The sequence below is a fragment of the Betta splendens genome, chromosome 8, assembly GCF_900634795.4.
Source record: "Betta splendens chromosome 8, fBetSpl5.4, whole genome shotgun sequence".
Taxonomy (NCBI): Eukaryota; Metazoa; Chordata; class Actinopteri; order Anabantiformes; family Osphronemidae; genus Betta; species Betta splendens.
Genome location: NC_040888.2, coordinates 9751491 through 9774156, shown reverse-complemented (window position 1 = coordinate 9774156; position 22666 = coordinate 9751491). Strand labels below are relative to the sequence as shown.

General features: G+C 45.1%; 1 protein-coding gene across 1 annotated transcript in view; it reads left to right on the top strand.

Moving 5' to 3' along the window:
* The window catches only part of LOC114860431 (carbonic anhydrase-related protein 10-like), a 30744-nt gene extending 10355 nt beyond the window's left edge, over positions 1 to 20389 (top strand). The window contains exons 3-9 of the mRNA XM_029159020.3: positions 5609 to 5751; positions 13553 to 13738; positions 14536 to 14631; positions 14792 to 14864; positions 15315 to 15469; positions 16364 to 16538; positions 18933 to 20389. Coding sequence (XP_029014853.1) covers positions 5609 to 5751; positions 13553 to 13738; positions 14536 to 14631; positions 14792 to 14864; positions 15315 to 15469; positions 16364 to 16538; positions 18933 to 18955 — 851 coding nt within the window. The 3' untranslated portion in view covers positions 18956 to 20389. The remainder of the gene's footprint in view (positions 1 to 5608; positions 5752 to 13552; positions 13739 to 14535; positions 14632 to 14791; positions 14865 to 15314; positions 15470 to 16363; positions 16539 to 18932) is intronic.
* Positions 20390 to 22666: the final 2277 nt, after the last annotated feature.

Sequence of the window (22666 nt, the reverse complement as noted above, 5' to 3'; positions counted from 1 at the left end):
TATTTGCTGATAGAAGGAAGTTTTATATGCATTCAGGAGCGACTGAACCTTTATTGTGCAGCGGGCTCGAGCAGCCAGTCAACAGATGTGGACTCTCTGTATAACACTGTCATGCAGTTAATTCCAGTTGAGCCCAGTCCTGTGCCTTAAAATAGAAGCTTTGTGTCGTGAGGTTGGTTAAACGCAGCGAGGAGGCTCGTCAGCGTCCCACTGTTGTTGAAACCCTCCGTCCTCCTTCAGCTGCACAAAGCGCGAGAGACTCCTCTAACGAAGGAAACCTCCAGCAGCATCTGTGTCGATCGGAGAGAGAAGAGGGAGAAGAGTTCTTTTAATGCGATATGGAGCTAATCTTTCCTCATGTTTAACTCCAGATAACTGTTTTCATCATTATTTGTGAGGGAATCAACCTCTTATTGAAAGAACCTATTTCAGAGTAATCACAAAATAACTGAGGTTGAATTATGTAATAATAATCTAATCTACATATAACTCTTCACTCGTCACGTTAATCATTTCATTTCACCCAGAATTGTGGGATTAGCTTGTGACTGTACAAATTCAATGCTGACATCAGTCCCATGTAAAATCCCTTTTTTTAGCTCGGCCTTGCTTCATGTCTCAGTAATTCCTACACGGACCTCCACCTCCTCCTCTATCCACACTGTTCAAAAAGCCCTTTGAAGCGTCTTAATGTGAGATTACTGTGTGACACACGGAATACTTCTGCTGCTCAGTGTTATTCTTTAAAAGTCTGTTTCTTTAAGTCGCGTCGGATGTGAAACAGGATCTGAGAGGAGGAGATGCTGGAACACGCTGGTGAGGCTCCAGCGTCAAGAAAATGATGCAGAAAAAATGAGATTGGATGCAGCTCAGAAGACATTTCAGACAGAAAGATTGAAACGAGGGATCAGAAATATAATGATTAAAAAAAAGCATCTCTAATTAAAATGAATGACTCAACTAGAACGGAGGTAGAGCAACGCTTCTCGTTGTCTGATTCTAAAAAGCAGCTGCTTTTCTTTGCTCCTGCCGCCGGTGCCTGTGTGTGTGTGAGGGCTCTTATTCATCCAGGTCATTTTCATCCTGTCAGTTCTGTTCTTCCACCCAAAGGCCGAGTAGCGGGAGCAGCACAGCGCAAACCAGCCATTGGATGGATTTTAAAAAGCACAAGTTGAATGCATCTGTGCGTGTTTGTACAGTATGAGCTCCTGTGCTGCACGTTGTTATTCTCCAGCTGAGTGTTCTGTCTGATCTAAGCTGATTCGGTTCGGTTGTTTCTCATTCATTTGTTCTTGTGACACCGGCCTGTTGACGGTGAACCTGAACACCAGCGGAGCTGTAGCAGATTTACTTTGAGGGATCACAGCCTGCAAACACTCACCCAGCCTCTTAGACTGTATGACACGCTGCTCATGTCCCCATGCACTAAAACCCATCTTCTAAACTCCGGATCGTTTTTCTTCGCGACCAAAAGTAAGGTTGAATTGTGCTCAGTCACTTAAAACTGTTGCTGCATTGGCAACTGCTTCAAACCTTTTTGCTGCGAGAGGGAAAATGAAAACAGAGAAGCTCCGAGACATTTGTTAATTAAGGGATTAGTATTTCCTAATGGACTTAAAAGTCTTTCCTAATCTTATTACAATGACACCTGACCTGCAGTTTCCTGAAACTCATTCATATCAGAACATTTGTTCCTACTGGACACCCTGAGGCCGCGGCACTAACGCCCTGCTCCTGAGGAACGTACTGTCTCACACTGGACGTACATGAGAAACGGCTGCTAGCCTCTGCGTGGCTAAGCTGAGCTAATGCTGCTTTAGTGGGACGCTAATGGACGGATTCTCTGTGATCACAGCTTACACTTCAGACAGATGATGTGCAGAGATCACATTTTACCACATTTGACCACTTTTAAACCATTTCTTTTTTGGTGACTGACTCTACGTATGGTTTATTGTTATGTTCAGTTGGATACAGTTATATCAAGTCGTATTGTAAAGGAACAGCTGCACCTGAGCAGCTAATCTCTGACTAAGACGTTGTCTGTCTCAGTACTAGTAGTATAAGGTTTTTTATGGAATATATTCTAAATGTAAACGTGTTAAAGATTCAGGCTCCGATCCCTCAGGATCTAATTTAATGCTGGTTATAGCGACACAGGTGGTCTTGTTATAGTCCCACAGGCTGTTTCTCCTTTGATGAGAAACAAGCTGAGCTGGAAAACTGCATATGAAGATATTTTTAACCGGTGAATGTGCATCAGTAGAATACAACTGTACAGCTGTAGAGACGGAGAGATAATCAGTGGAAGTCCCATCATTGATTTACAAATAAACAAATAGACAAATCTTTGTATTAGTGTTTGCAGCCCTGCAGACAGACAGAATCACAGCGCTGCAGTCCCAACACACACTGGATGCCAGATAAGGCTCTTCTATAATGGCTTCCACTGTAGCAGCAGCTGATAATGTGATGTCATTTTACAGGATGAATTGCTTCCATAAAGAACGTGAAAGGTTAATATGAGCGTTCACAAACTTTATGACCGCCCAGTGTGTTACTGCTGTAAAACATCGGCTCTGAAATTGGCAAACTTACACTACTAAAGTCTTCAAGTACCCAATTTATTCAGTGTCTGTTTTGTGAGAGTTGGGTCACTTTGGATTGATTGTATCACAAACAAGTCATACAGTAGTATGTGCTGCAAAAAAAGCTGGTTCAGCCCTTTGTTACCCTTTTGTTGACGATGATGAGAACCCACAATGCATTTGTATTGTTTTACACCCCCCACACACTTAAACTTTGAGACGTACCTTCAGAGGGACTTGAACCCACATCTTTACCTCGTGATAGTTTGCTTTCGATGTCTGTTGCCACTGGAATAATTTTAGTGGTGGGAACTAAGAAAGAAAGACTAAGATAAAGCGGATTTTAGAAGGTGACATACGTTAGATGGTGACACATGCAAAGAAACTGCTTCAGAATTGATGATGGAGCAGCACAGCTCACTCAGGTCAAAAGTGGGATTTGAACCTCCAATTCTAAATGCAAAACTCAACAGTTTAACCACTGAGCTACAGAACCAGTTAAAATGTGCTTCTGACCAACTCTGTGGCTGTTGAGTCAAACAGCATTAACGGTAGACAGGCTGAAAGAAGTATAGTAAAGTCATAGTAGTAGTAAGTCATAGTAAAGTGGGATTCAAACCCTCAATCACTGTCAGACTGCTGTCTGACAGTGATTATCCTCAAGTGTCTTTGTCCCGTCGCCTGTTTGTCTGTTTGTAGCTCTTTCCAAACCATTTATGTCTTCATGAATATTACAGATGTTCTCCAGGGCTTCCTCCCTCCATCTCCTTCCTTCTGGTTCCTTCATCTCTCCATCTGTTTTTCTGTCTTATCTCCACTACTCTGCCCTGGGTGGGTGTCATTGCTGGTTAGGAGCCCGTGGAGCACACTCTGCTTGGGTGACCTATCACTGTTAAATGCTTTGTTTATGGATACAGGTTAAGTGTACACTGTAGATAATTCCAACTTAAATTTGTTTAACTCTATTACATTTATTTCAGGGTAGATAACAGACAACGCTGTAATTAATCATCATTAGTCAGATTAGACATTATCAACCTTATGGAGGTTCCTAAAGTCAAAGTTTGAACTTCCCATCTTTGTCATGCTTCACATAGTTCTACATCCACTGATTCTTCAGAAAAACTCTAAAGGAATTTCCTTAGGTTTGCTTCAACATTTTAGTAGAAGGGACGTGATTCAAAGTCACTTCTAGAGGAAATATCAGCTACAAGACAAGTTAAGATAAGATAAACTTTATTGATTCTACAGCGGGGAAATTCAACTGCTGGAACAGCTACAGGACGACAGCAAAGGAATTGTGCAGGATTGCAAGAAAAACAAAACAGAATAAGACATATTTACATATTTACAGCTCAGAAACTTAAAGTGACTAAACAACTGGGTGTTGTCAGACCTTAACACTGTATAACATTGTAAGCCTTGAAAGGATTTTTTCAACATTGTATCTACTTAGATATTCAAGGTTAGATTTTGCTCAAAGGTCAGTCAGGTCCATCAAATACTTTGTTAGAGTGTCTCCAGATTTGTCACCTCAAGGTCTGGTTGGATGTTGTAACCTCATGTCTCGTTCAGTCAGGTGCTACCACATAACAGCCAGAGGAATTGTACACTACACACGTGGTGTAATGTTTTTCCGTGCAGCTGTGTGCGTTCAGGGGTCAGGATTCACTCCACAGGTCAGCGCTGCCACATCTGTCACTTCATTCCCCTACTGAATGGAACAAGAGACGATGACAAACAGAAAATACATATTATTTAAAAAAATAAATATATAATAAATAAGACACAAGTTCGGATGATTCAGATTAAACATGTTCCTATTATCGTTTGACTGAGTCCCATCTGAGGCTGCTGGTTGTAGATCGTAATGGCAGCTGTTTTACTGACTTCAGCTGGTGATTATCCCTCTCATCTTTGACTATGTATGGTGTCAGTCTGGAAAGAGAAAAAAAATCATCAATAAGTTAAAGTGTGCGATAAATATCTGTGTGGTATCATTGTTGTAAACATGCTGGCCAGGCCTTATAACCTACTATTTAATGCTGTGTGTGCGTGTGTGTGTGGTTTGGGGGGGAGTTGCAGAGTGAGAAGAGAGAGACTAATCTCTTTTTCTGTTTATGCAACGTTAGATGATGCACAGCTCATCCAGCTGGCATTAGTGTAACTAGTACCCTGACACTGGCCTCCAATCCTCCACCACTGGATCAGAACTATGTTATGACAGAGGATCCACTGATGGCGGAGAGAGAAACACAGTGGAAGCATTCACATCTGCCAAATAACTAGGTGTTGTGTGAATGTTAACCTTTTGACCACGTATTGATCCACTGGCAGTGGTTCTGGTGGTTCCAGCAGCTTAGGTGGGGAAGCAGATTAGGATTAGTGGCCTTTTCTTGGAGGTGTTTGGTTCCGGTCCAGCTGATGTGAGACTCAGAGGCAGATCTACAACAAAGCTGCAGAGATTATAGATCTCACGCCCAGGGATCCCTCTGCTTCAGCTTTAGTTTACTGAAGCTGTTATCACCAGGATGATGAGTTACCTCAAGGCAATTTACACACTGATACTAATCTTCATTTTAATGTATAGTTATATAACTGTGTTAAATCTCAGGGTGTCTGTGTTACTACTAAACCATCCTGTGTTTTCCTTTACATTATCTTCAGCCCTTTGAGGCCACAGGTTATTTATCCTGAACCTCTGTGCTGCACGTGATGAAAACTAGTGGGAGAACCTTTGGCAGACTTCACTGTATTTCTCTACGCTAGTTATACTTTCAGATAATAACCCAGAGACTTTAATGAAAACAGTTTTCAAGTCAGATTTTAATGAAGCAATATGTAAATTCAAATCTCCCTGATCTCCCTGCTACTTGTGGCCCATTATAATGAAGCTGCGCTCACTTTATCTCTGTTTTTAAGCTTGTACACACACACACACACACACACACACACACACACACACACACACACACACACACACACACACCATAATAACTGTTACTCTCTCCCTACACCAGTCCCATCCTTCTGGGGTTTGGTGAACTCGGCCTGGAACCTCTGTGCCATCGGGAAGAGGCAGTCGCCGATCGACATCGAAACCAGTCACATGATATTTGACCCCCACCTGACGCCTCTGAGGATCAACACAGGAGGGCGTAAGGTAGGAACCGCCATCGTCCTTCAGATGTGCTCGAGTGAGGTCACGGTCTTAAAAGGTGACTTCTCAGCTGAGAGTTAGTGACAGGACTCATGGAAGGTTCCGATAAAAGCCCAGCTGTCGGTGTCTGACAGAACCGGGCTTTGATTCATCACCAGTGGCTGAGAGCAGAACAGGAGACATTCTCTAAATCAAGACACAGACAAACTGCTGTCTGACAGTGATTATGTGCCTTTCATCCATATCCGCAGGCTTTCACATTCCCAGCTGCATTTGACTGCACTGGGCTCAGGAGGCTTTACAGTTTTAGCCCTTAGACAGGAATCACAATTAATCTGCGCAGCAGAAATCCTCCAAATCACCATTAAAACACAGTTTAGATCTGTGACTTAAGTCGTGTTGAGATCCATCATGGACAGGAAACCGACGAGCAGTATTGTTTTCAAAGTAGCGGTTAATACCAAATAACCAAATATAAAGTACTAAAGGCATTATTATAGGATGTTTGGATGTTGGATTGGATATTTTACTTGCAGTAAGTTTTGCATTATCACTGAATCACAGACACAAAATGGGTTTATTGTAGGAAAAGAGTGCAGGTTGTACAGACTGGCCCCTCCACACACACACACACACACACACACACACACACACACACACACACACACACACACACACACACACACACACACACACATATATATATATATATATATATATATATATATATATATATATATATATATATAGAGAGAGAGAGAGAGAGAGAGAGAGAGAGAGAGAACATATCCATGTACACACACACACACACACACACACACATATATATATATATATATATATATATTATTTTTATATAATATATAAATTTATAATTTATCTGAATGTTTTAAATGTGACACTGTAACGTTTATATATTCATACAGATTAATTCTTTCTCTAGCTTTTTCCTTCTTTTAATCCTTGATAAATTAATGTATAATGGGTTTAATGGGTTGATCAGGCTTCTGGAGTCATTCTATGGTAATAGTAAACCATATAGGCTTGGGGCCTGTGTCATTAAGTGGTATTACTGTGTTATACATTCCTTTCAGTGTAATTAAATAAATGTGTAGGTGGTGAGTCCAGTTTGCTTTTGGTTTCAAAGTTTCAAAATTAACAAACAACTGCAACTACTTCCTCAGGGAGATTGGTTCAGTTACATGCTATTAGCACATTTCATTATTTTTCAGAATTAGTATTTGGTATCGCCCCACTGGCAGCATGAAAACCGTGAGAGGCTGCTGACCTTCAGGTTCAGACCAGTAGAAGCTGTTTTTGTTTTTCCATAGAGCGGTATCAGCTAATCGTGGTTTCTTTAGCACACGGCCGTTCAGAGACGGGTGCAACGCGACCAGATGTTCCTCCTCTGGATGTAGGTCGCCTGAGCAAATGAGAGACCAGGATTAGTAACAATGTGCTGAGCTCACGTTAATACATTCACAAGATCATTTTATTCTGTTTTATTATACTGCAGTTATCGGCCTGGTGTAATTATAATGCAAATGAATTTGTGTGTGTCCACACCGTCTTTACCTCATATATATGTTAATGATCATGTTGTAAACGGATGGAGGCTGTTGTTGTTGTTGTATCACTCTGTACTGATATAATGTGTTCAAAAAGACATTAACAGGCTGCAGCTTTCTGCCGACCAGCCTTCGACCATGTTTCAGACACGCTGTGTCCACGATCGGGCTTTAAAGGAGATTTGAATCAAACCATCCCTGTTGTTTATCTCACCAGGATTCGACCTGTGGGATTGTCTTACACAAGCCCGCAGGTCGCTTGTAGCCTATTTATGTAACTCTGGGTGGGAGTTAAACGCTGCCTGTGTTATGGGGAAGCCATGTAGGATTTCCTCGGAGCCACTTGATCAACTGTGAAATCATGTGTTCTTTCTTTCCCAGTGCATCGAAATGCTTTGATCACAGCTGTTTGTGTTCTGTTTTGGTTTTGTAAAAGCTGTGGCTCTTCTCGCAGTCGACTCGTCACACATCTGAATCCTGCAGTTACGATGACACAGCAGTAATAATGTCGCACTGAATATGCTCACACGCATTTGTTAAAGGTCCTCTATTATAATTTTCAGGCATTGCGATATTGTACCTGGGTGTTTCATATATGACGAACCACGGCCTGATTTGGACAAAAGCTTTGGACAAAAGCCTCAATTTCATTCCAAACAGGGACCCTGCATTATAATAGAAGCTGGGGACTCATGGGTTTATGGGAGAGTTGTCCAAGAACTGGGCCTCACAAACCTATGTTCTCTTCTCTGCTCAGGACTGTAGCGATGTGACTGTTGGCATTTGTACTCCTCACCCATGTGCTCGACCTTTGACCTCCCCGTCATATTCTGTGAAGAGCTGCTAAGACGTGTAGTCATATTCCACCCACAACATGAAATCAGTGTGTAGTTTTGGCAGCTGGCACATAATGGTCAGATAAAGGTCTGGAAATGATTAAATGCAAAAAAAACATGACACAATTAAATAAAGAACTTCAGTAACACGTGAACACAGAAACAATGAGTATGACAGTGCAAGCAACTCACTCACTCACTCACTCACTCACTCACTCACTCACTCACTCACTCACTCACTCACTCACTCACTCACTCACTCACTCACTCACTCACTCACTCACTCAGTAACTGCATGTCTGTGGACCCACAGAGTGGCCTCAGAGTTCTCCAAACACTAATAGACTCTTGACCCGGTTCCAGGTGTACGTGCTGCTTATAAAACACCTACTGAAGCTGTTTCTGCCTTTTCTGTGTTGATGGATGAGCCTATAGTTTTTAACCCACATCCAAGGACTAGTTTCCCAAAGTGACTGGCGATAACTGACAGTTTAATCCCCTCATGGACCCTAAAATATGGATCCAGGGGCGATAAACAAAGATGGTGCCGTTTTCTTATCATGAGCGCCAGTAGATCAAGGCTAGCACCCAGAGGTAGCCTAGAACACTCAGACTGGGCATAAACGAGCCTGAGCCTGGACCTGCTGGAGAAATATGACCAATGCTGTAAAAAGGATGATTGTTGTTGTTGTTTGTTGCCATGTTTACACCAGCTGCAGCTCCAGCGATCTTCAAGGGAGAAATGTATGAGGAAGAACCACAACTGTAGTTAAACTCTCTGTTTGAGGCTGGTTTCATGATTAATGGTCTCGTGCATCTGCTGAGTGAGAGCGCATAGCACAGCCATCTGTCCTGGTGAGAGAGAGAGAGAGCGAGAGAGAGAGAGAGAGAGAGAGAAAGAGAGAGAGAGAAAGAGAGAGGGCGAGAGAGAGAGAAAGAGAGAGTGTGTGTGTGTGTGTGTGTGTGTGTGTGTGTCTGTGTGTGTGTGTGTGTGTGATTGGGAGATAACGGAAGAGAAAATGTATTTCGTGTGCAAGGAGATGATAACATAAATTGAGGGCAAGTGTTTGCCGTGTAGTTGTGCAGTTGTGTAGTTGTAGCTTCACAGATTAGAGTCAGAAACGGCCTCTGCCTTTGTGTAGGTGTGTCGTGTGTAGAGCTGCTTGTTACCCACGTACGTCCCCCGTCATGCTCCGGCTTCTTTGCCCTCAGTTGCTCATCCTCATCAGCTTCTTTGTGAATTAAACATTTCGAGGAAACATTTGCATATATTTTTGCAGCAACACTGAACTTTTCACACTTCTCTTCATGCACCTGAAAGACCTGCACAGGTGTGTTTGGTGGTTTTAGTTCAGCAGGTTGAAGTCACTGATTCTCCTGTGCTGCTCGGGCTGCGTTTGTCCAACAGGCATCAACATGCACCGATCACAGGATTATTAATGAAACGTGGAAGCTTATTATAGAGACATAAAAGAAGGTGAAACATATAACACATAAAAAAAGGAAATACAGCTGCTATAATTAGAGAAACAGAAGAAGACGCCTGTCAGACAGCGTGTCAGTAATAAAGAGAAATCAGCAACATCAATGCTTCGTCTCCCATCCGGTCCTTCACTTTATCGGTTACAAAGGTCAGACTAGATCAGAGAATCCAGAATGCACAGACCGCTTCAAAGCAGAAGCAGGAAAGAAACAAGGTCACAAATACAACATGGTGTACGTGGACTGGAGAGGCAACGTGACCGCGACAGAGGAGTCCAGGTGTGTGTGATTAAAAGGGATTAGGGCCGAGAAGACAGGAAGTGATTCAAACAGGATGCGAGTGAATCAGGTGACAGAAAGCACGGGCTGTGCAGGATGGACGGGATGCAGGATGAGCGCGGACCGCGAGCTTCGTTCAGGTGATCGCTGATGTCACGCGGCGCTGTGGGAGCAGGTGCATCCGCGTGCGGATGGATCAGTCGACGTCACGGGTCACTGCTGTCGGAAGCGCACGCGAAAAGGGTGGAAACTGAGCAGCATGATGCTAACGTGACGTCTGACGCGTGAAAATCACATTTTACTAAATAGTTTATGAGAAAACAATTTAATGATCTTAGGATCAAGAGATTCTCAGAGACGATTGGCCTCTGAACAAACCGTTCCTTCACACACTTATTTAGATTTTATAAATTCTGCAAAGAAGTGTTATGAATATTTATGTTACAGAAGCGGAGAGATGAATCTGTTTTCAGCGCCGCTTTGGTCGGATGATGTGCAGAAGCAACAGCTTGACGAAAACGTTTACATTTATCAGAGACAAATGAAAATTAAACAGAAAGAGCTTTGTTGAGACTTTGCTCTCAAGTACTGTAGGAACTAATGAGCCAACAAAACCCAACAGGAGCGTCCGCATATGTTTGTGTGACGGGATGAAGACAAGCGCCGGGCTCCAAAACGACTTAGACTCACTGGATCTTATGCAAAGCGAACTGAATTGGCTTCTACCACGCTGGATCCCAGCGTTTAAAGCACATCAGAGGACACGTTCATGCGTCTCAGCGGTTTGGGCAACACGTCCAAGCATCTGGTACGGAATGAAAGTAAATAAAAATGAGTAAATCTGAGCCCAGATCCTCGGACGGCGGCAACAACAGCTGTCCGTCAGTGGAGTCGGTCCGGAGTCAGAACACGTCGGCCGCGGCCTGTGGAGAACGAGGCGGACGTGATGGATGGATGCATCATACACTGGAGCTGAGGGAAGGACCCGCCTCCAGGTTCTGGTTCTGTACACGGAAGATTCTACTGACACAGAAAAGGGTGTGAGTCAAAACGGAGCATGAGTCCATACGCATGCGGCCGCTTTCATCCACATCAGCGGCTGATGATGAATACAATCAAATAAATAGCTGTTAATGGCAAGTAGTTCGTTCTGAGTGGCTTTATTTTCATTTTTTTCCATTCACAAGTTATAGACAAATTTATTGATGTAATTATTTTAATTAAGTTTTACTATTGTATAATTCTGACTTGTATTCTATATAAGCCGAGGATTTAGTCTACAGCTGTAACTGAAATCTTTCTGCTTCATCACAAACAAGCTGCGGATCTTTCTCCGGTTCTCTGTGTTTTTGCGGCGCTCGGCCTTGAATCAATAGACGCGTAATGGAGACTGCGTCTCGGCAATCAGCAGCAGGATTTGTCACAACCGGCCAATAAACGTGAGACGGACGCTTTCAGCGCCTGCGCCTGCGCTCCAGACACCGGCTAAATCCGGTCCAAACGAAGCAGGCGTCTGCGGCGCCGGTTCAGCCCGCGGCTCCGGGACTCGGAGCCCTCCTCCGTTGCCTCCTCAGACGGAGACGCGGGCTGTTGTTCAGCCGCCGAGCCGCTAAGTGGGTGAAGCGCACCGCGGACGGGTCACAGTGAAATGTTCCATTCAGCCCGTCCACATCTGTGGCTGTTAAAAGCTTTTAACGCGCACCGGCAACGCCGCGCGCGCTCTGAACCTTTTCTTCGCGTGAACGTGTGGGATGGAAACAGCTAAACAGGACGTCGCATTAAACACGACGGAGGCCCGCTGCCGTTCGCCGCGTCCACCGTGGCTCAGTGATTTTCCCATTATCTTCTGTCTTCACTCTGTTCCTGTGACATTTCTGCTAATTTGTTTCACTTTTGCATCGATTTATCGTCGGTGGATATCGCAATAATCCACCGTGACAGTTTAAAGGCGGTAAAGTTTGCATAGTAAAATACAGGAACGCCGTTAAATCCCATGAACACAACAGAATCAAAAGCACAGAGCACATCCATAGTGTAACAGTAATAACAGGAGACAGAGGGATCGAGGACCCAGTTTGTGGGCTTTGCTGGGAGTGATGGTAGCGGCCGCGTTTAACTCTGCTCTCAACGTTTCCAGTAATCTGTGCAGATTTCTCTCCCCCACCTCCTCAACTCCAGGCTAATAGTCCTCGTTAAGATCAGTTTGGCAGGAGATCAGAAAGCTTTTAGTGAGGTCACGTCTGCCCGTCAACTCAGACAACGAAGAGCAACACACACGCGCACACACACGCACACACTGGAGCTGATGTAACTTTTATTATGCTGTAAACACAATGGAGCAAAATAAAAAGCAGTTGTTAGGCAGCGTTTTGGGATCAGTTATTTTCAGACAGAACAAGGTGATGCACACACACACACACACACACACACACACACACATATACACACACACACACATTTTGCATCTCCTTGTCTGACAGCACGGCTTAAGCTGCAACCGTCCTCATTAAATTTCATGTCCAGTGCTTCAAGCATTCAGGCGTCACAGCCTCCTATTAATTCCACAGACAAACACTTGTGTCTCTTTACAGTTTCCTGTTTCTTGTCTCTCCTCCTGCATCCAGGTATCTTACGGATGCATCGCTCTATCACACTCTCAAACACCTCTTGCTTCTTGAATTTGATGACACAGTACACAGAACATTTGAATGCTTTTTGGTTTTAAACTGGTAGTGGAGCTAGTGAGGGAACTGGCCCTGCAGACACCAGTGACAGTAACAAAGTAAAAGACGGGAGGCGACAGAATCTGTCAGGTCAATAAGACCTGCCTGCTGTTATGTGAGCCGCAGTCCTCGTAAGGTACTTCATGGGAACCGGCGCCAATTCCAGCTGTTGCCTCCCAGATGTGACTGTGTGAGTGGTGGGGTACTCTCAGGGGAGGCTACAGGGCCACGCATGGAGACAGAAACCTCAGGGCGTCATGGCAACGAGTCAAGGTGTCAGTGTAATTAAGCTGTTGTCGCATCCTACTTGATGTATTAATGATTATTTTTTTCAAATGTGTATTAGCTCTGCAGCCTGTGTCTAGTATTTATCAATATGTTCATCCTTCATTCTCTGATTCAAACCGCTGCCATGTTTCTAACAGGTCAATCTCCAGCAGCACCTGTGATGGTAAAATGAGACTTTGGCTCAAAAAAATCACTATAAATTTCAAAATCTCACACCTCATCGTTTGTGTTTGTTTGGTAGACAGACGCTTTTTAGAGGTTCAGGCCTCTAACTAATAATCAGGCGAACATCAGGTGAATCACACCTTTCTTCCATCGCAGCACATCAAGCGCTTCCACTCGGCGTCTGTTAGTAGCAGCTGGACCCAAAATCAACAGGATTACAAATGTCAAGAGTAAAAAAACGCTCATGATTAGAATGAAACGAGTGCGAGAGTGGCTCTTATAAATAAAGATGCTAATGAAAGCAGCAGTGGTGCAAATGGAGAGCGACGGCGTTCACAGCGGATCCTCCACAACGCGACTCCTCCGTTCCCCTCAAAGAGCCGCGAAGCGACAATATGATGTAACATATGATGAGACGCGATGAGTCTGGCTGTTTCCACGGTAACCGTCTCCTCTTCCGTAGATGGGAGGCACCATGTACAACACGGGGCGCCACGTGTCCCTGCGGCCGGACAAAGCCCACCTGGTGAACGTGTCGGGGGGTCCGCTGGGCTACAGCTACCGGCTGGAGGAGGTCCGCCTGCACTTCGGCAGCGAGGACTCCATGGGCTCCGAGCATCTGCTCAACGGACAAGGCTTTCCCGGAGAGGTGAGGCTCCCCCGCGTCCTGTCACGCGTTCAACTATCACAACGACTGCAGCTCTGGCTCGGAGCGAGGACTTCACCAACGTGAGCGGTGACGGCTCATTTAGCCGCAACCGTGCGAATAAAAACGGAACACGGAGAAACGTGCAGCGCAGCAAACCAGTGCTAAAATACATAAAGTTCCTTTACAGCCTCTGTGTTAAATATTCATGTGGATGTTGAGAGTAACTGTTTCAGCACTCTGTTGTTTTGAATGGACCATAACAGCAACGAACACGCTCCACTACAGCACACGTTGATGTGACGGTGCTGTTGTAGATTTAAGGGGTCGGTTCCATCGTCTCTTTGAGGTTCTGCAGCCGAAAGCGGACGACCGCTACAGAGAAAGTGGCTCCAACCAGCGACGCTCCTCCTGCGGACGCTTTAATAACGCGTGAAAAAGCACTTTGTGCCGCTGGAAGCACATAATAGTCATTACTAATTAAGGGAAATAAAAACAAGCTCAGGTTGGTTTCAGCCACTGACTAACAGTTATAGTTCAGTTTAGGGTCCCTTTAAATCTCATCTGCAACAACTAAATACTTCACTAATAAAATTATTACTATTAGAAAAAAGATTCATCAGATTCTTCCAACAAATGACTCAAGTGATTAAGTGACTGATGAATCAAGTCGTCCATTCGTCTCTTAGACCCAAAGAAGTTCTACCTTTAATCAGCTCATCTGTATTAAACCAGCTCAAATCTCAGGTTTCCTCGCGTGACCTCCGTTGACCTTGTAACGCTCTGCGTGTGTCCTCCAGGTCCAGCTGCTTCATTACAACCAGGACCTTTACGCCAACTACAGCGAGGCGGCTAAGAGTCCTTACGGCATCGCCGTCATCTCCATCTTCATAAAGGTCAGCGCGTCCTGCCGCGACTAAAGCGCTGATTAGCACACAAACAAGCTCGTCCTGATGATTTGATGATCTCACTTTGGAACTTATTATGGGTCATTATTCTATTCAAGGATGACGGTGCGGGGAACTAGGCTGACGGTGTCGTTACTGTCTTTTACAGCTGTCTGACAACTCCAACGCCTTCCTCAACCGGATGCTGAACAGAGACACCATCACCCGAATCAACTACAAGCGTAAGATGTTTGTATTTAATATCTAACAGATCAGAGCATGTGACGTTTTCATTATCAAGGTAAGAAGGACTCGTGTGCAGGTGTCGCCCACTGGCTCTAATTAAAACAATGATAATTAGGCCGAGCAGGTATTTTAACAGCGCGCGAGCTGGAACATCCGCCGCTCGTGAACCCAACTTAAAGTGATGCTACCGGAGCCCCTGCTTCATCAGCTGAACACAAAGCCCCCGCATGCGTCTCCCCCTGTTTTCTAGTGTAATCTTCGTTTCATTACGAGCCCGTGCTGTGGAGCTGCGCCTCTGGAGACGCCACTCATCTAATGGGACTCAATCAGGGCTACGCGAGCGCACGCGGCTTCGGAGTCCCGCTGTCGTCGCTTCCCTCCATTACACTCTTGTGCCCTGTTCAGTGACTCACTAACACACGGCCGACGCTCCCTTCTGTCCCCAGACGACGCCTTCCTGATGATGGGCCTGAACATCGCCGACCTCTACCCCGACACCACGCGCTACATCACGTACGAGGGCTCCATCACCGTGCCCCCCTGCTACGAGACGTCCACCTGGATCATCATCAACAAGCCGGTCTATGTGACGCAGATGCAGGTGCGAGGACGCGCGTGTTATTGTTCATTTGGTTCGCAGCTTAAAACGGGGAACGACAGCGTTCGAACTGGGAACGAGATGAAACGGAGCCCCTAAACGCAGCGTAATGAAGTCTGAGCTCTCAATGAGCAGCAGGTTCTGAGGCTTCAGACAAACTTATTTGCATGGTTTCACGTCTGATTATTTGTGTTTCTGTTTATTTTTCCAACTCTTTGCACATTTACACGGACTCATGACACCTTTTCTGCTTGTTGTAAATTACCTGAGGGATTAACTCAGATGCCTCAAAAATCTCATTCTTTGAATCTGATTGAAGTTGTTTTTACTCTTGATACTGGAGTAAATTCTTGTGTATTTAAAGCATTTACTATATTTATACTATATCTCAGTCCTGGGCTTCACTTCACTTCTGTATTTAACTGTACATCAGCGTTGTTCATGTGCTTGGACCTGATTCGAGCCCCAAACAGCCTCTGGATATCGGTGTTGAGTTCAGGGAGCTCGCTGTCAACGCGTCACCTCCCAGAGCTCAGCCGCACGCATCAATGGAGTCCGCTCCCACACGCCGTCTGCTCCTACTCCAGCTTTATTCACACTCACTCAGCCTTTGTTCTCACGTGTCTGTCAGCTTTTTCCAACTCATCTCTGAGTTGGAGTCGACTGCAGCCCCACAGAATGAACGCAGACCTCTAACAGACAGACAGGTACCACACACTGCACTTAGGACCTGCTGATGGTGAATGGGTCAAGTCAAATGCTAATTGAACCTGACCCGCGTCCCACGTCGTTGCTGGCTAATTGCTCAGCGTTTCGTACCTTGCCTGTGACCCTTAGACGGAGTATTTGAACCCTAACCTCCCCGTTTCCCTCTTTCCCGACCCACGTCTCCGACAGATGCACTCCCTGCGCCTGCTCAGCCAGAACGAGCCGTACAAGATCTTCCTGAGTATGAGCGACAACACGCGGCCCACGCAGCCGCTGCTGCAGCGCTGCATCCGCACCAACATCAACTTCAGCAAGCAGGGAAGGAACTGCCCCAACAACCGGGCCGTCCGGCCGCAGTACAGAGGTGGGTTCAGAGGTGATGGTTAAACGCTTTAGACACTGGACACATCGGTTTCACACTTTCAGGGACTTGTTTGATGTTTGAACAAATAATCGTTTACCAAACTTAACACCTACCTGTGAATCCAAGTAGCTCTCTGTCGCCCCCTGTGGCCGAGGCCGGACACTGTTCCGCCCACGTAGGACCAGTAGGTGCCAGGAACTCGTAATCTTGCCCAGTAGATCACCGTGTTGTGGTTCCAACCAGGGATAATTAATGTGTAGTATACTAGTCTTGATTTACAACATGTTTACCTTTAATATTGTCCAATATGAATTGGAACAAGTTCCTTGGAGCAGTAGCTGCTCACATCCGGCCACAGATGAGTGAGTGGGAGACGTTTGGAACCTTCTTCGCTCTGTGAAGGATGAGGAACCTCTCATATTAGTTTCCGCATTTGCGTTAGTAGCTAATTAAACCAACAGTGGAATGGTGAGTTTAGGTCCAGTGAGTGTCACAGGTTGGCTTTGGCACAGAACATCATTTATATGGGATATGACCCAGTGCTTAGACCTCCTCCCTCCTGTAAAAGGTGGAGGATGACTCACAATATTATCAGTGCATCGAACCCTGACTGATATTTGCCTTTTTTCTTCACAAATCCTCCGGCTTTTTTGTTGTAGTGTTGGTGTACATATTTGTGATTAGCTGCAATAAGGCAAAATATTTTTGCTCCATGATTATTATTATAGTTTAAACTGAAGAAGCCGATGCTGCAGTGGAGGCCGAAGACGTGTCCTGTGGCTCGGCGCAGTCTGTGGTGTGTTTCATCTCAGGTGATGCTGGCAGAGGAGCCAGCAGTGGTCAGGAATTTAAAGCACCTTGTTCCTACTCAACAGCACCTTTGGGATTAGTGGGACCTGGATGGGAAAGGTTAGAGACAGTAGAGAGAGGAGCTCATAAGATGAGACACATAAAACTCCGTGAGACAGATTGTGCACAAAATCATCTTTACTGCTTCATATTCCTAAAACGGCCGCCAGGAGACGAATAAAGGTTCATCTCAAGGCGGGTTTGTCTGTCTTCTCTTCAACCTGAGGACTAACAGACAGACTGTGTGAGCTCAGGCTTCCTCATTACACCTTTGCTTATCGCCATTACAGAACAGTTTTTGCAGCACCTTCGCCTGATTGACAGCTGATGAAACGCCTTGAAGACTTTATTTGACAACATGAAACACCTGACGTGAGGTTTCAGGCCTGAGAGGACTGGACGTTAAGGACGTCCACGAAGGACGCGAAGGGTGTGAAAGCAGGAGAGGTTATCGGTAGAGACGAAGCGAGTATATGACACACGGCAGATGTGGAGGTGGAGGCGTCCTTGTATCAAAACACAACTGAGCCTCTTCTGCATCGTGAGCATGTTTGTTTTTGATGCAGTGGAGCCCAGGATGCTCTACAACATCAATGCTTTCACAGCCTCAGCTTCTCCTTGATAAGGGCCTGTAGGAATATATGGTATATGTGTATACACATATATATATATCATACAAATCACACACACACACACACACACACACACACACACACATATATATATATATATATATATATATATATATAAAGCCTGTAAAGACTGTGCTCAGCACATTAAACTGAATTAAATCTGTTTATTCCACTTCATTGAACATAGAACAGCAGAATAATCACTGTAGGTTGATCAGGATGTTTGAGCGCTCACAGCCGGAGTCTGCGTGAAGCTACAGGACTAGCGGTTGATGGAGTCTAAAAAAAGGAGCGGAGCAGTTTAACAAACAAACGAAGGCTGCGCTTCAGAACCGAGCATTGACAGGAGATCTGGGAGCAGGCTGCTGGTTGTCATGGAAACCCCATGACTTCTTACCTGCCAGTCTCGTGTCTCACTAACTCTGATGTGTTGACACAATTAGCCGCTAATACTACAGACAAATAGGCAAGAACCAGTGTAATGCGTCTCCTCTGACCATCACACGCCTGTTTTCTGAACCAACAAACTTAGAGAAGTGGGCCGGTGCCGGTCCTGATGCTGATGCCGTCTGTTCAGATGAGGCCCCGGGAACCCGTCATGTTCTGTAGACTACGTTTACTCACCAAACCAAGTGACGACACACACGTGCAACATCCACCTGTGGCCGCGGTTACCGTTTTCCAGCTTCCACCTCCTCTGAGCCGTCCTCTGTGGGACAGCTGTGCGGAAACTGGGACACTTTTATTTTATTTATTTACCTTTGTCTCTCATTATCTGTCTTCAGGCACATTTACTGGTTCTCTCCTCTGGAACCTGCGGCGCCTCTTTGTTCTGTTTGACTCTACTCCGCTGAGCGCGCCTCTGCTAATTATCCCCTCTCCTCCGTCTGTTCTCTGCTCCCCTCTCCCTCAGTGAATCAGTGGCTCCTGAAGTAGAAGACAAAAGCATGTCAAGCACCAGCGGAACAGAGAGGCGGACGCTGGGTGCGTGCTGACTACGGGCTGGAGCCGCAGCCTCCACTCACCACACTTTCACCACTGCACTGTGGCCAACGCGGCTCCGGCCGGCCGGGACTCCCAGCATCAAACATCAAACATACAGAGCGACGTGTGACTCACACGGACTCGTACACCGTCTTGTTTTCGTGTTGTGTAAACTCTCAGACTGGATGTTATTTCAAGGCGTCTTCATGCTGTTCGACTGTAATCGTGTCCTGTTCACATTGGAAACCTGACCACAGATGAATGAAAACCTCGAACTGAGTCCACTGAACACACAGTCATGTACATGAGACGCTTCCAGCATGAAGGTCTGAACCAGAACCACCGAAGCCCTGCCGGGTGGACCCATGACGTTCTTCAGGTGTTTCATTTGTGTGATATAAAGGAGAACAGAGCAAACTGAAGCTCAGAAGGTCCAGTGGTTTGTCATCGGGCCGGTTTTAGGCCGCAAGCTCCATCCTCCGCTGAGGATGGATACTTCCTGCCAACCTGATGAACGGCTCCACCCGCCACTGCAGACGTTTAGAGCTGTGGCCCACACTTAACTATCCCTCAACTACAAACACAAGTCATGCAGCCGTATGTTTACTCTGCCTAGTGTCAAAGTAATAAGCACAAGAAAAGGGGAGAGACCCGACAAACACATTCTGTGCAATAAAAAAAAAGTACAGCTTCATCAAAGTGGCTAAATTATTATTATTATTATTTATATTATTATTATTATTATTATTATTTATATTATTATTATTATTATTATTATTATTATTATTATTATTATTATTATTATTATTATTAGACTCCTCTTCTGCTTAAAAGTCTCTAAATGTGCTTTTTCATTTTCCATAAGAAACGTCAGATCAGCGTTTAACTAAATGAAGCCAAACATCTCACTCCTTTGTTTCCTTCAGTGAGAGCTTCTCAGGAGAAACATCTATGAAGCGTCAGCGTGTTCCAGCTTCTCTTTATTTCTATGGAAACTCTAGACCCCCCACGGACAGAGAGCAGCCACAGGACGTTCTACTTACTCACTGCTCTGCAGACGTGAATGTAACTTTCCAACGGTCATTTCGTGTCATGTGTGAGACTTTACAATGAATTGATGAAGCTCAAATTGCTCCGGGGGAACACAGTGAATGTTTAGCGACAATCAGTAAATGACACCATCGTGTTTTCTATTCCGAGCTGGAAGGGAGCGAAGTGTGTGAGAGTCGACGGGAGGAGCAGGTTTGACTGGACCTTCGTCACAACAAGGTGGAGGAGAAGGACTGAGCGTCTGTCTGACTCTGTGTGTGTGTCTACAGCCACAGAGGTGTAACTAATAAAATGCCAACAGGTTTCTAAATAAACGTCTAAGCTTTGTCAAGTCAACGGGTCCATGGAGTGTGTCGCTAAGAAGCAGGCTGAGTTATGTTAAGTGTTTTGTTCCTACTGCGTTCACCAGCGTGAGCTCAATCACCTGAACCAGCGGTCCGACTCACTGCAGTGAAAAGGTTCGGACCTGTTAGCTTTTCAGGAACTAACCTGCGACTGTGAGGGATGCTGATGTAATGCTGATGCTGACGTCCAGCTTCAGCGTGCTTAAACCTACCACCTATAGATTATATCATACTTGTAGCTGCCGCTGGGCTCGTAGTGGATGCAGCAGGATTTATTACAGCAGAGCAGAGAAAAGCGCAGCCACAGTCAAAACCAGAACGATTCTGGTGGTTTCATCAGAGCCGGTTCCGTCACCGTAGGATCTACGACAGCGTGCTGGTGGCTGAGACACAGACTAACGCCTGGAACCTTCACTGGCTGGAAGCTGATGTAAAATGACTGACCCTCCTTCAGCTCATCACGAGTGGATGCTGCCAACCAACCCTATAGGTTACCATGGTGATCTTCAGGGACACAGTCCTCAGCACTTACATACATTTTTTACAAGTAGTCTAATGTTTGCTCTTTTCAATTTCTTACATTTTCTGTTAAACTTATTTTCTCAATTAAACATTATATATTGTTAAAAACACATTTTAACCATATTTACTGATCTGAAGGATCAGAATTTATCCTGATATCTACTCTGTGTGGGACTGATGTACAATGGTTGATAACTGCCAAGTAATATAAGAAGATAATAAAGTTCACAAATGGTATAAAAATATAAATTAAGTAATTATGAACCTATATTTAATTTGAATATATTTGCACATTAGTCTTGGTGTAAATCAGTAGATTCTCACCTTGTATTCGCTACAGCCGCGTGTTTGATGAGGATGTTTACCGCTGTGTTGCACCATCTCTGCTTTAACAAGCCCACAGTGTTTGGGAACCGAGGCGACCGGCGGATTCATCTTCAAAGCGTGTTTTTCCATTTTTGCCATGATAATGTGTGAATGGTAGGAATATGCTGCTCTCCCTCCACCAACACGTCATGGGAGCTGCTGCTTTTTTGAATTCTGTGCAGATCATCGACTTCAAAAGTATATTGTACAAAATAGTATAGTATTAATATAGTAGAAGAAACAATAAAGTTCTGGGTGATCACTATAAACAACTGTGGTGAATGATGAAGGCTTTCCCTCATACATAAATCATCTTTATTTTTAATAATCAGCTTTTACGTGCTGAAGCGGCTGCAGCTGCTGAGGATCCAGGTTGTCTTGTATTTATTGATGATGAACGGCATCAGGATGCAGCTCCATTATCTGCAGGGATGAGGCCGGTGCTGAAGCGTCGGCTCCGTGTTCCACAGCGAAGCCGTCGCTGCGTCGCGTTCCTGACCTCAATGCAGTTGAACGTGCGTTTTCCTGAAAAAGCGCCGCCGCGCTCGACCCAGATCCTCTGTTTAAGAGCGGCTGTTTTCTTTTCCCACTAAAATGGCGAGCGATGTGATTTGTCTGCAGATTCATCTCACAGAGCATTGCTTATCAATTATTTAATCTCATTCTGGATTCAGAGCTGTAACTGTGAGCAGTGTGTGAGTGTGTGTGTGTGTGTGTGTGTGTGTGTGTGTGTGTGTGTGTGTGTGTGTGTGTGTGTGTGTGTGTGTGTGTGTGTGTGTGTGTGTGTGTGTGATGCATAGTGTTACACAGCCGACTGTGGGCTTTGTTTAGGTTTCAGGGGAAGATCTTCCCCTCAGGGTAGAAAACTGCTGCATCTACAGGACGAGTGCTTCGTTCACTCTCTGCATCTCTCAATTCTTCTGTCATATCTAAATGTCATCGTCTGTTGGACCTTTTACTTTCCTTTAGTCACCAGATGCTGAGGGAAACGCTCCATGTTTGGGAGATAAACCAACTCTGGCTGCCTCTGGGTTTATACTTATAGTTTCAAGGTGCTGCTACTGTTGTTGCATCGGGGCTGATGAGAAGCGATGAGTCTAAACCGACGAGTTCGAGCGGAACAAGGAGTCGAGTCCATGTTGAATGTTAACACAACGAGGAGCGAGGAGCAGGTTCAGACCAGGAGAGGCCCGATAAGTACGGAGGAGGAGGACGTGGTGCAGCCCTTCTTTCTCGTCTTCCAACCTCATTTCTCTTCCTGCCTCACTCCCCAGAGCTTTACACACACACACACACACACACACACACACACACACACACACACACACACACACACACACACACACACACACACACACACACACACACACACTCAGTAGAA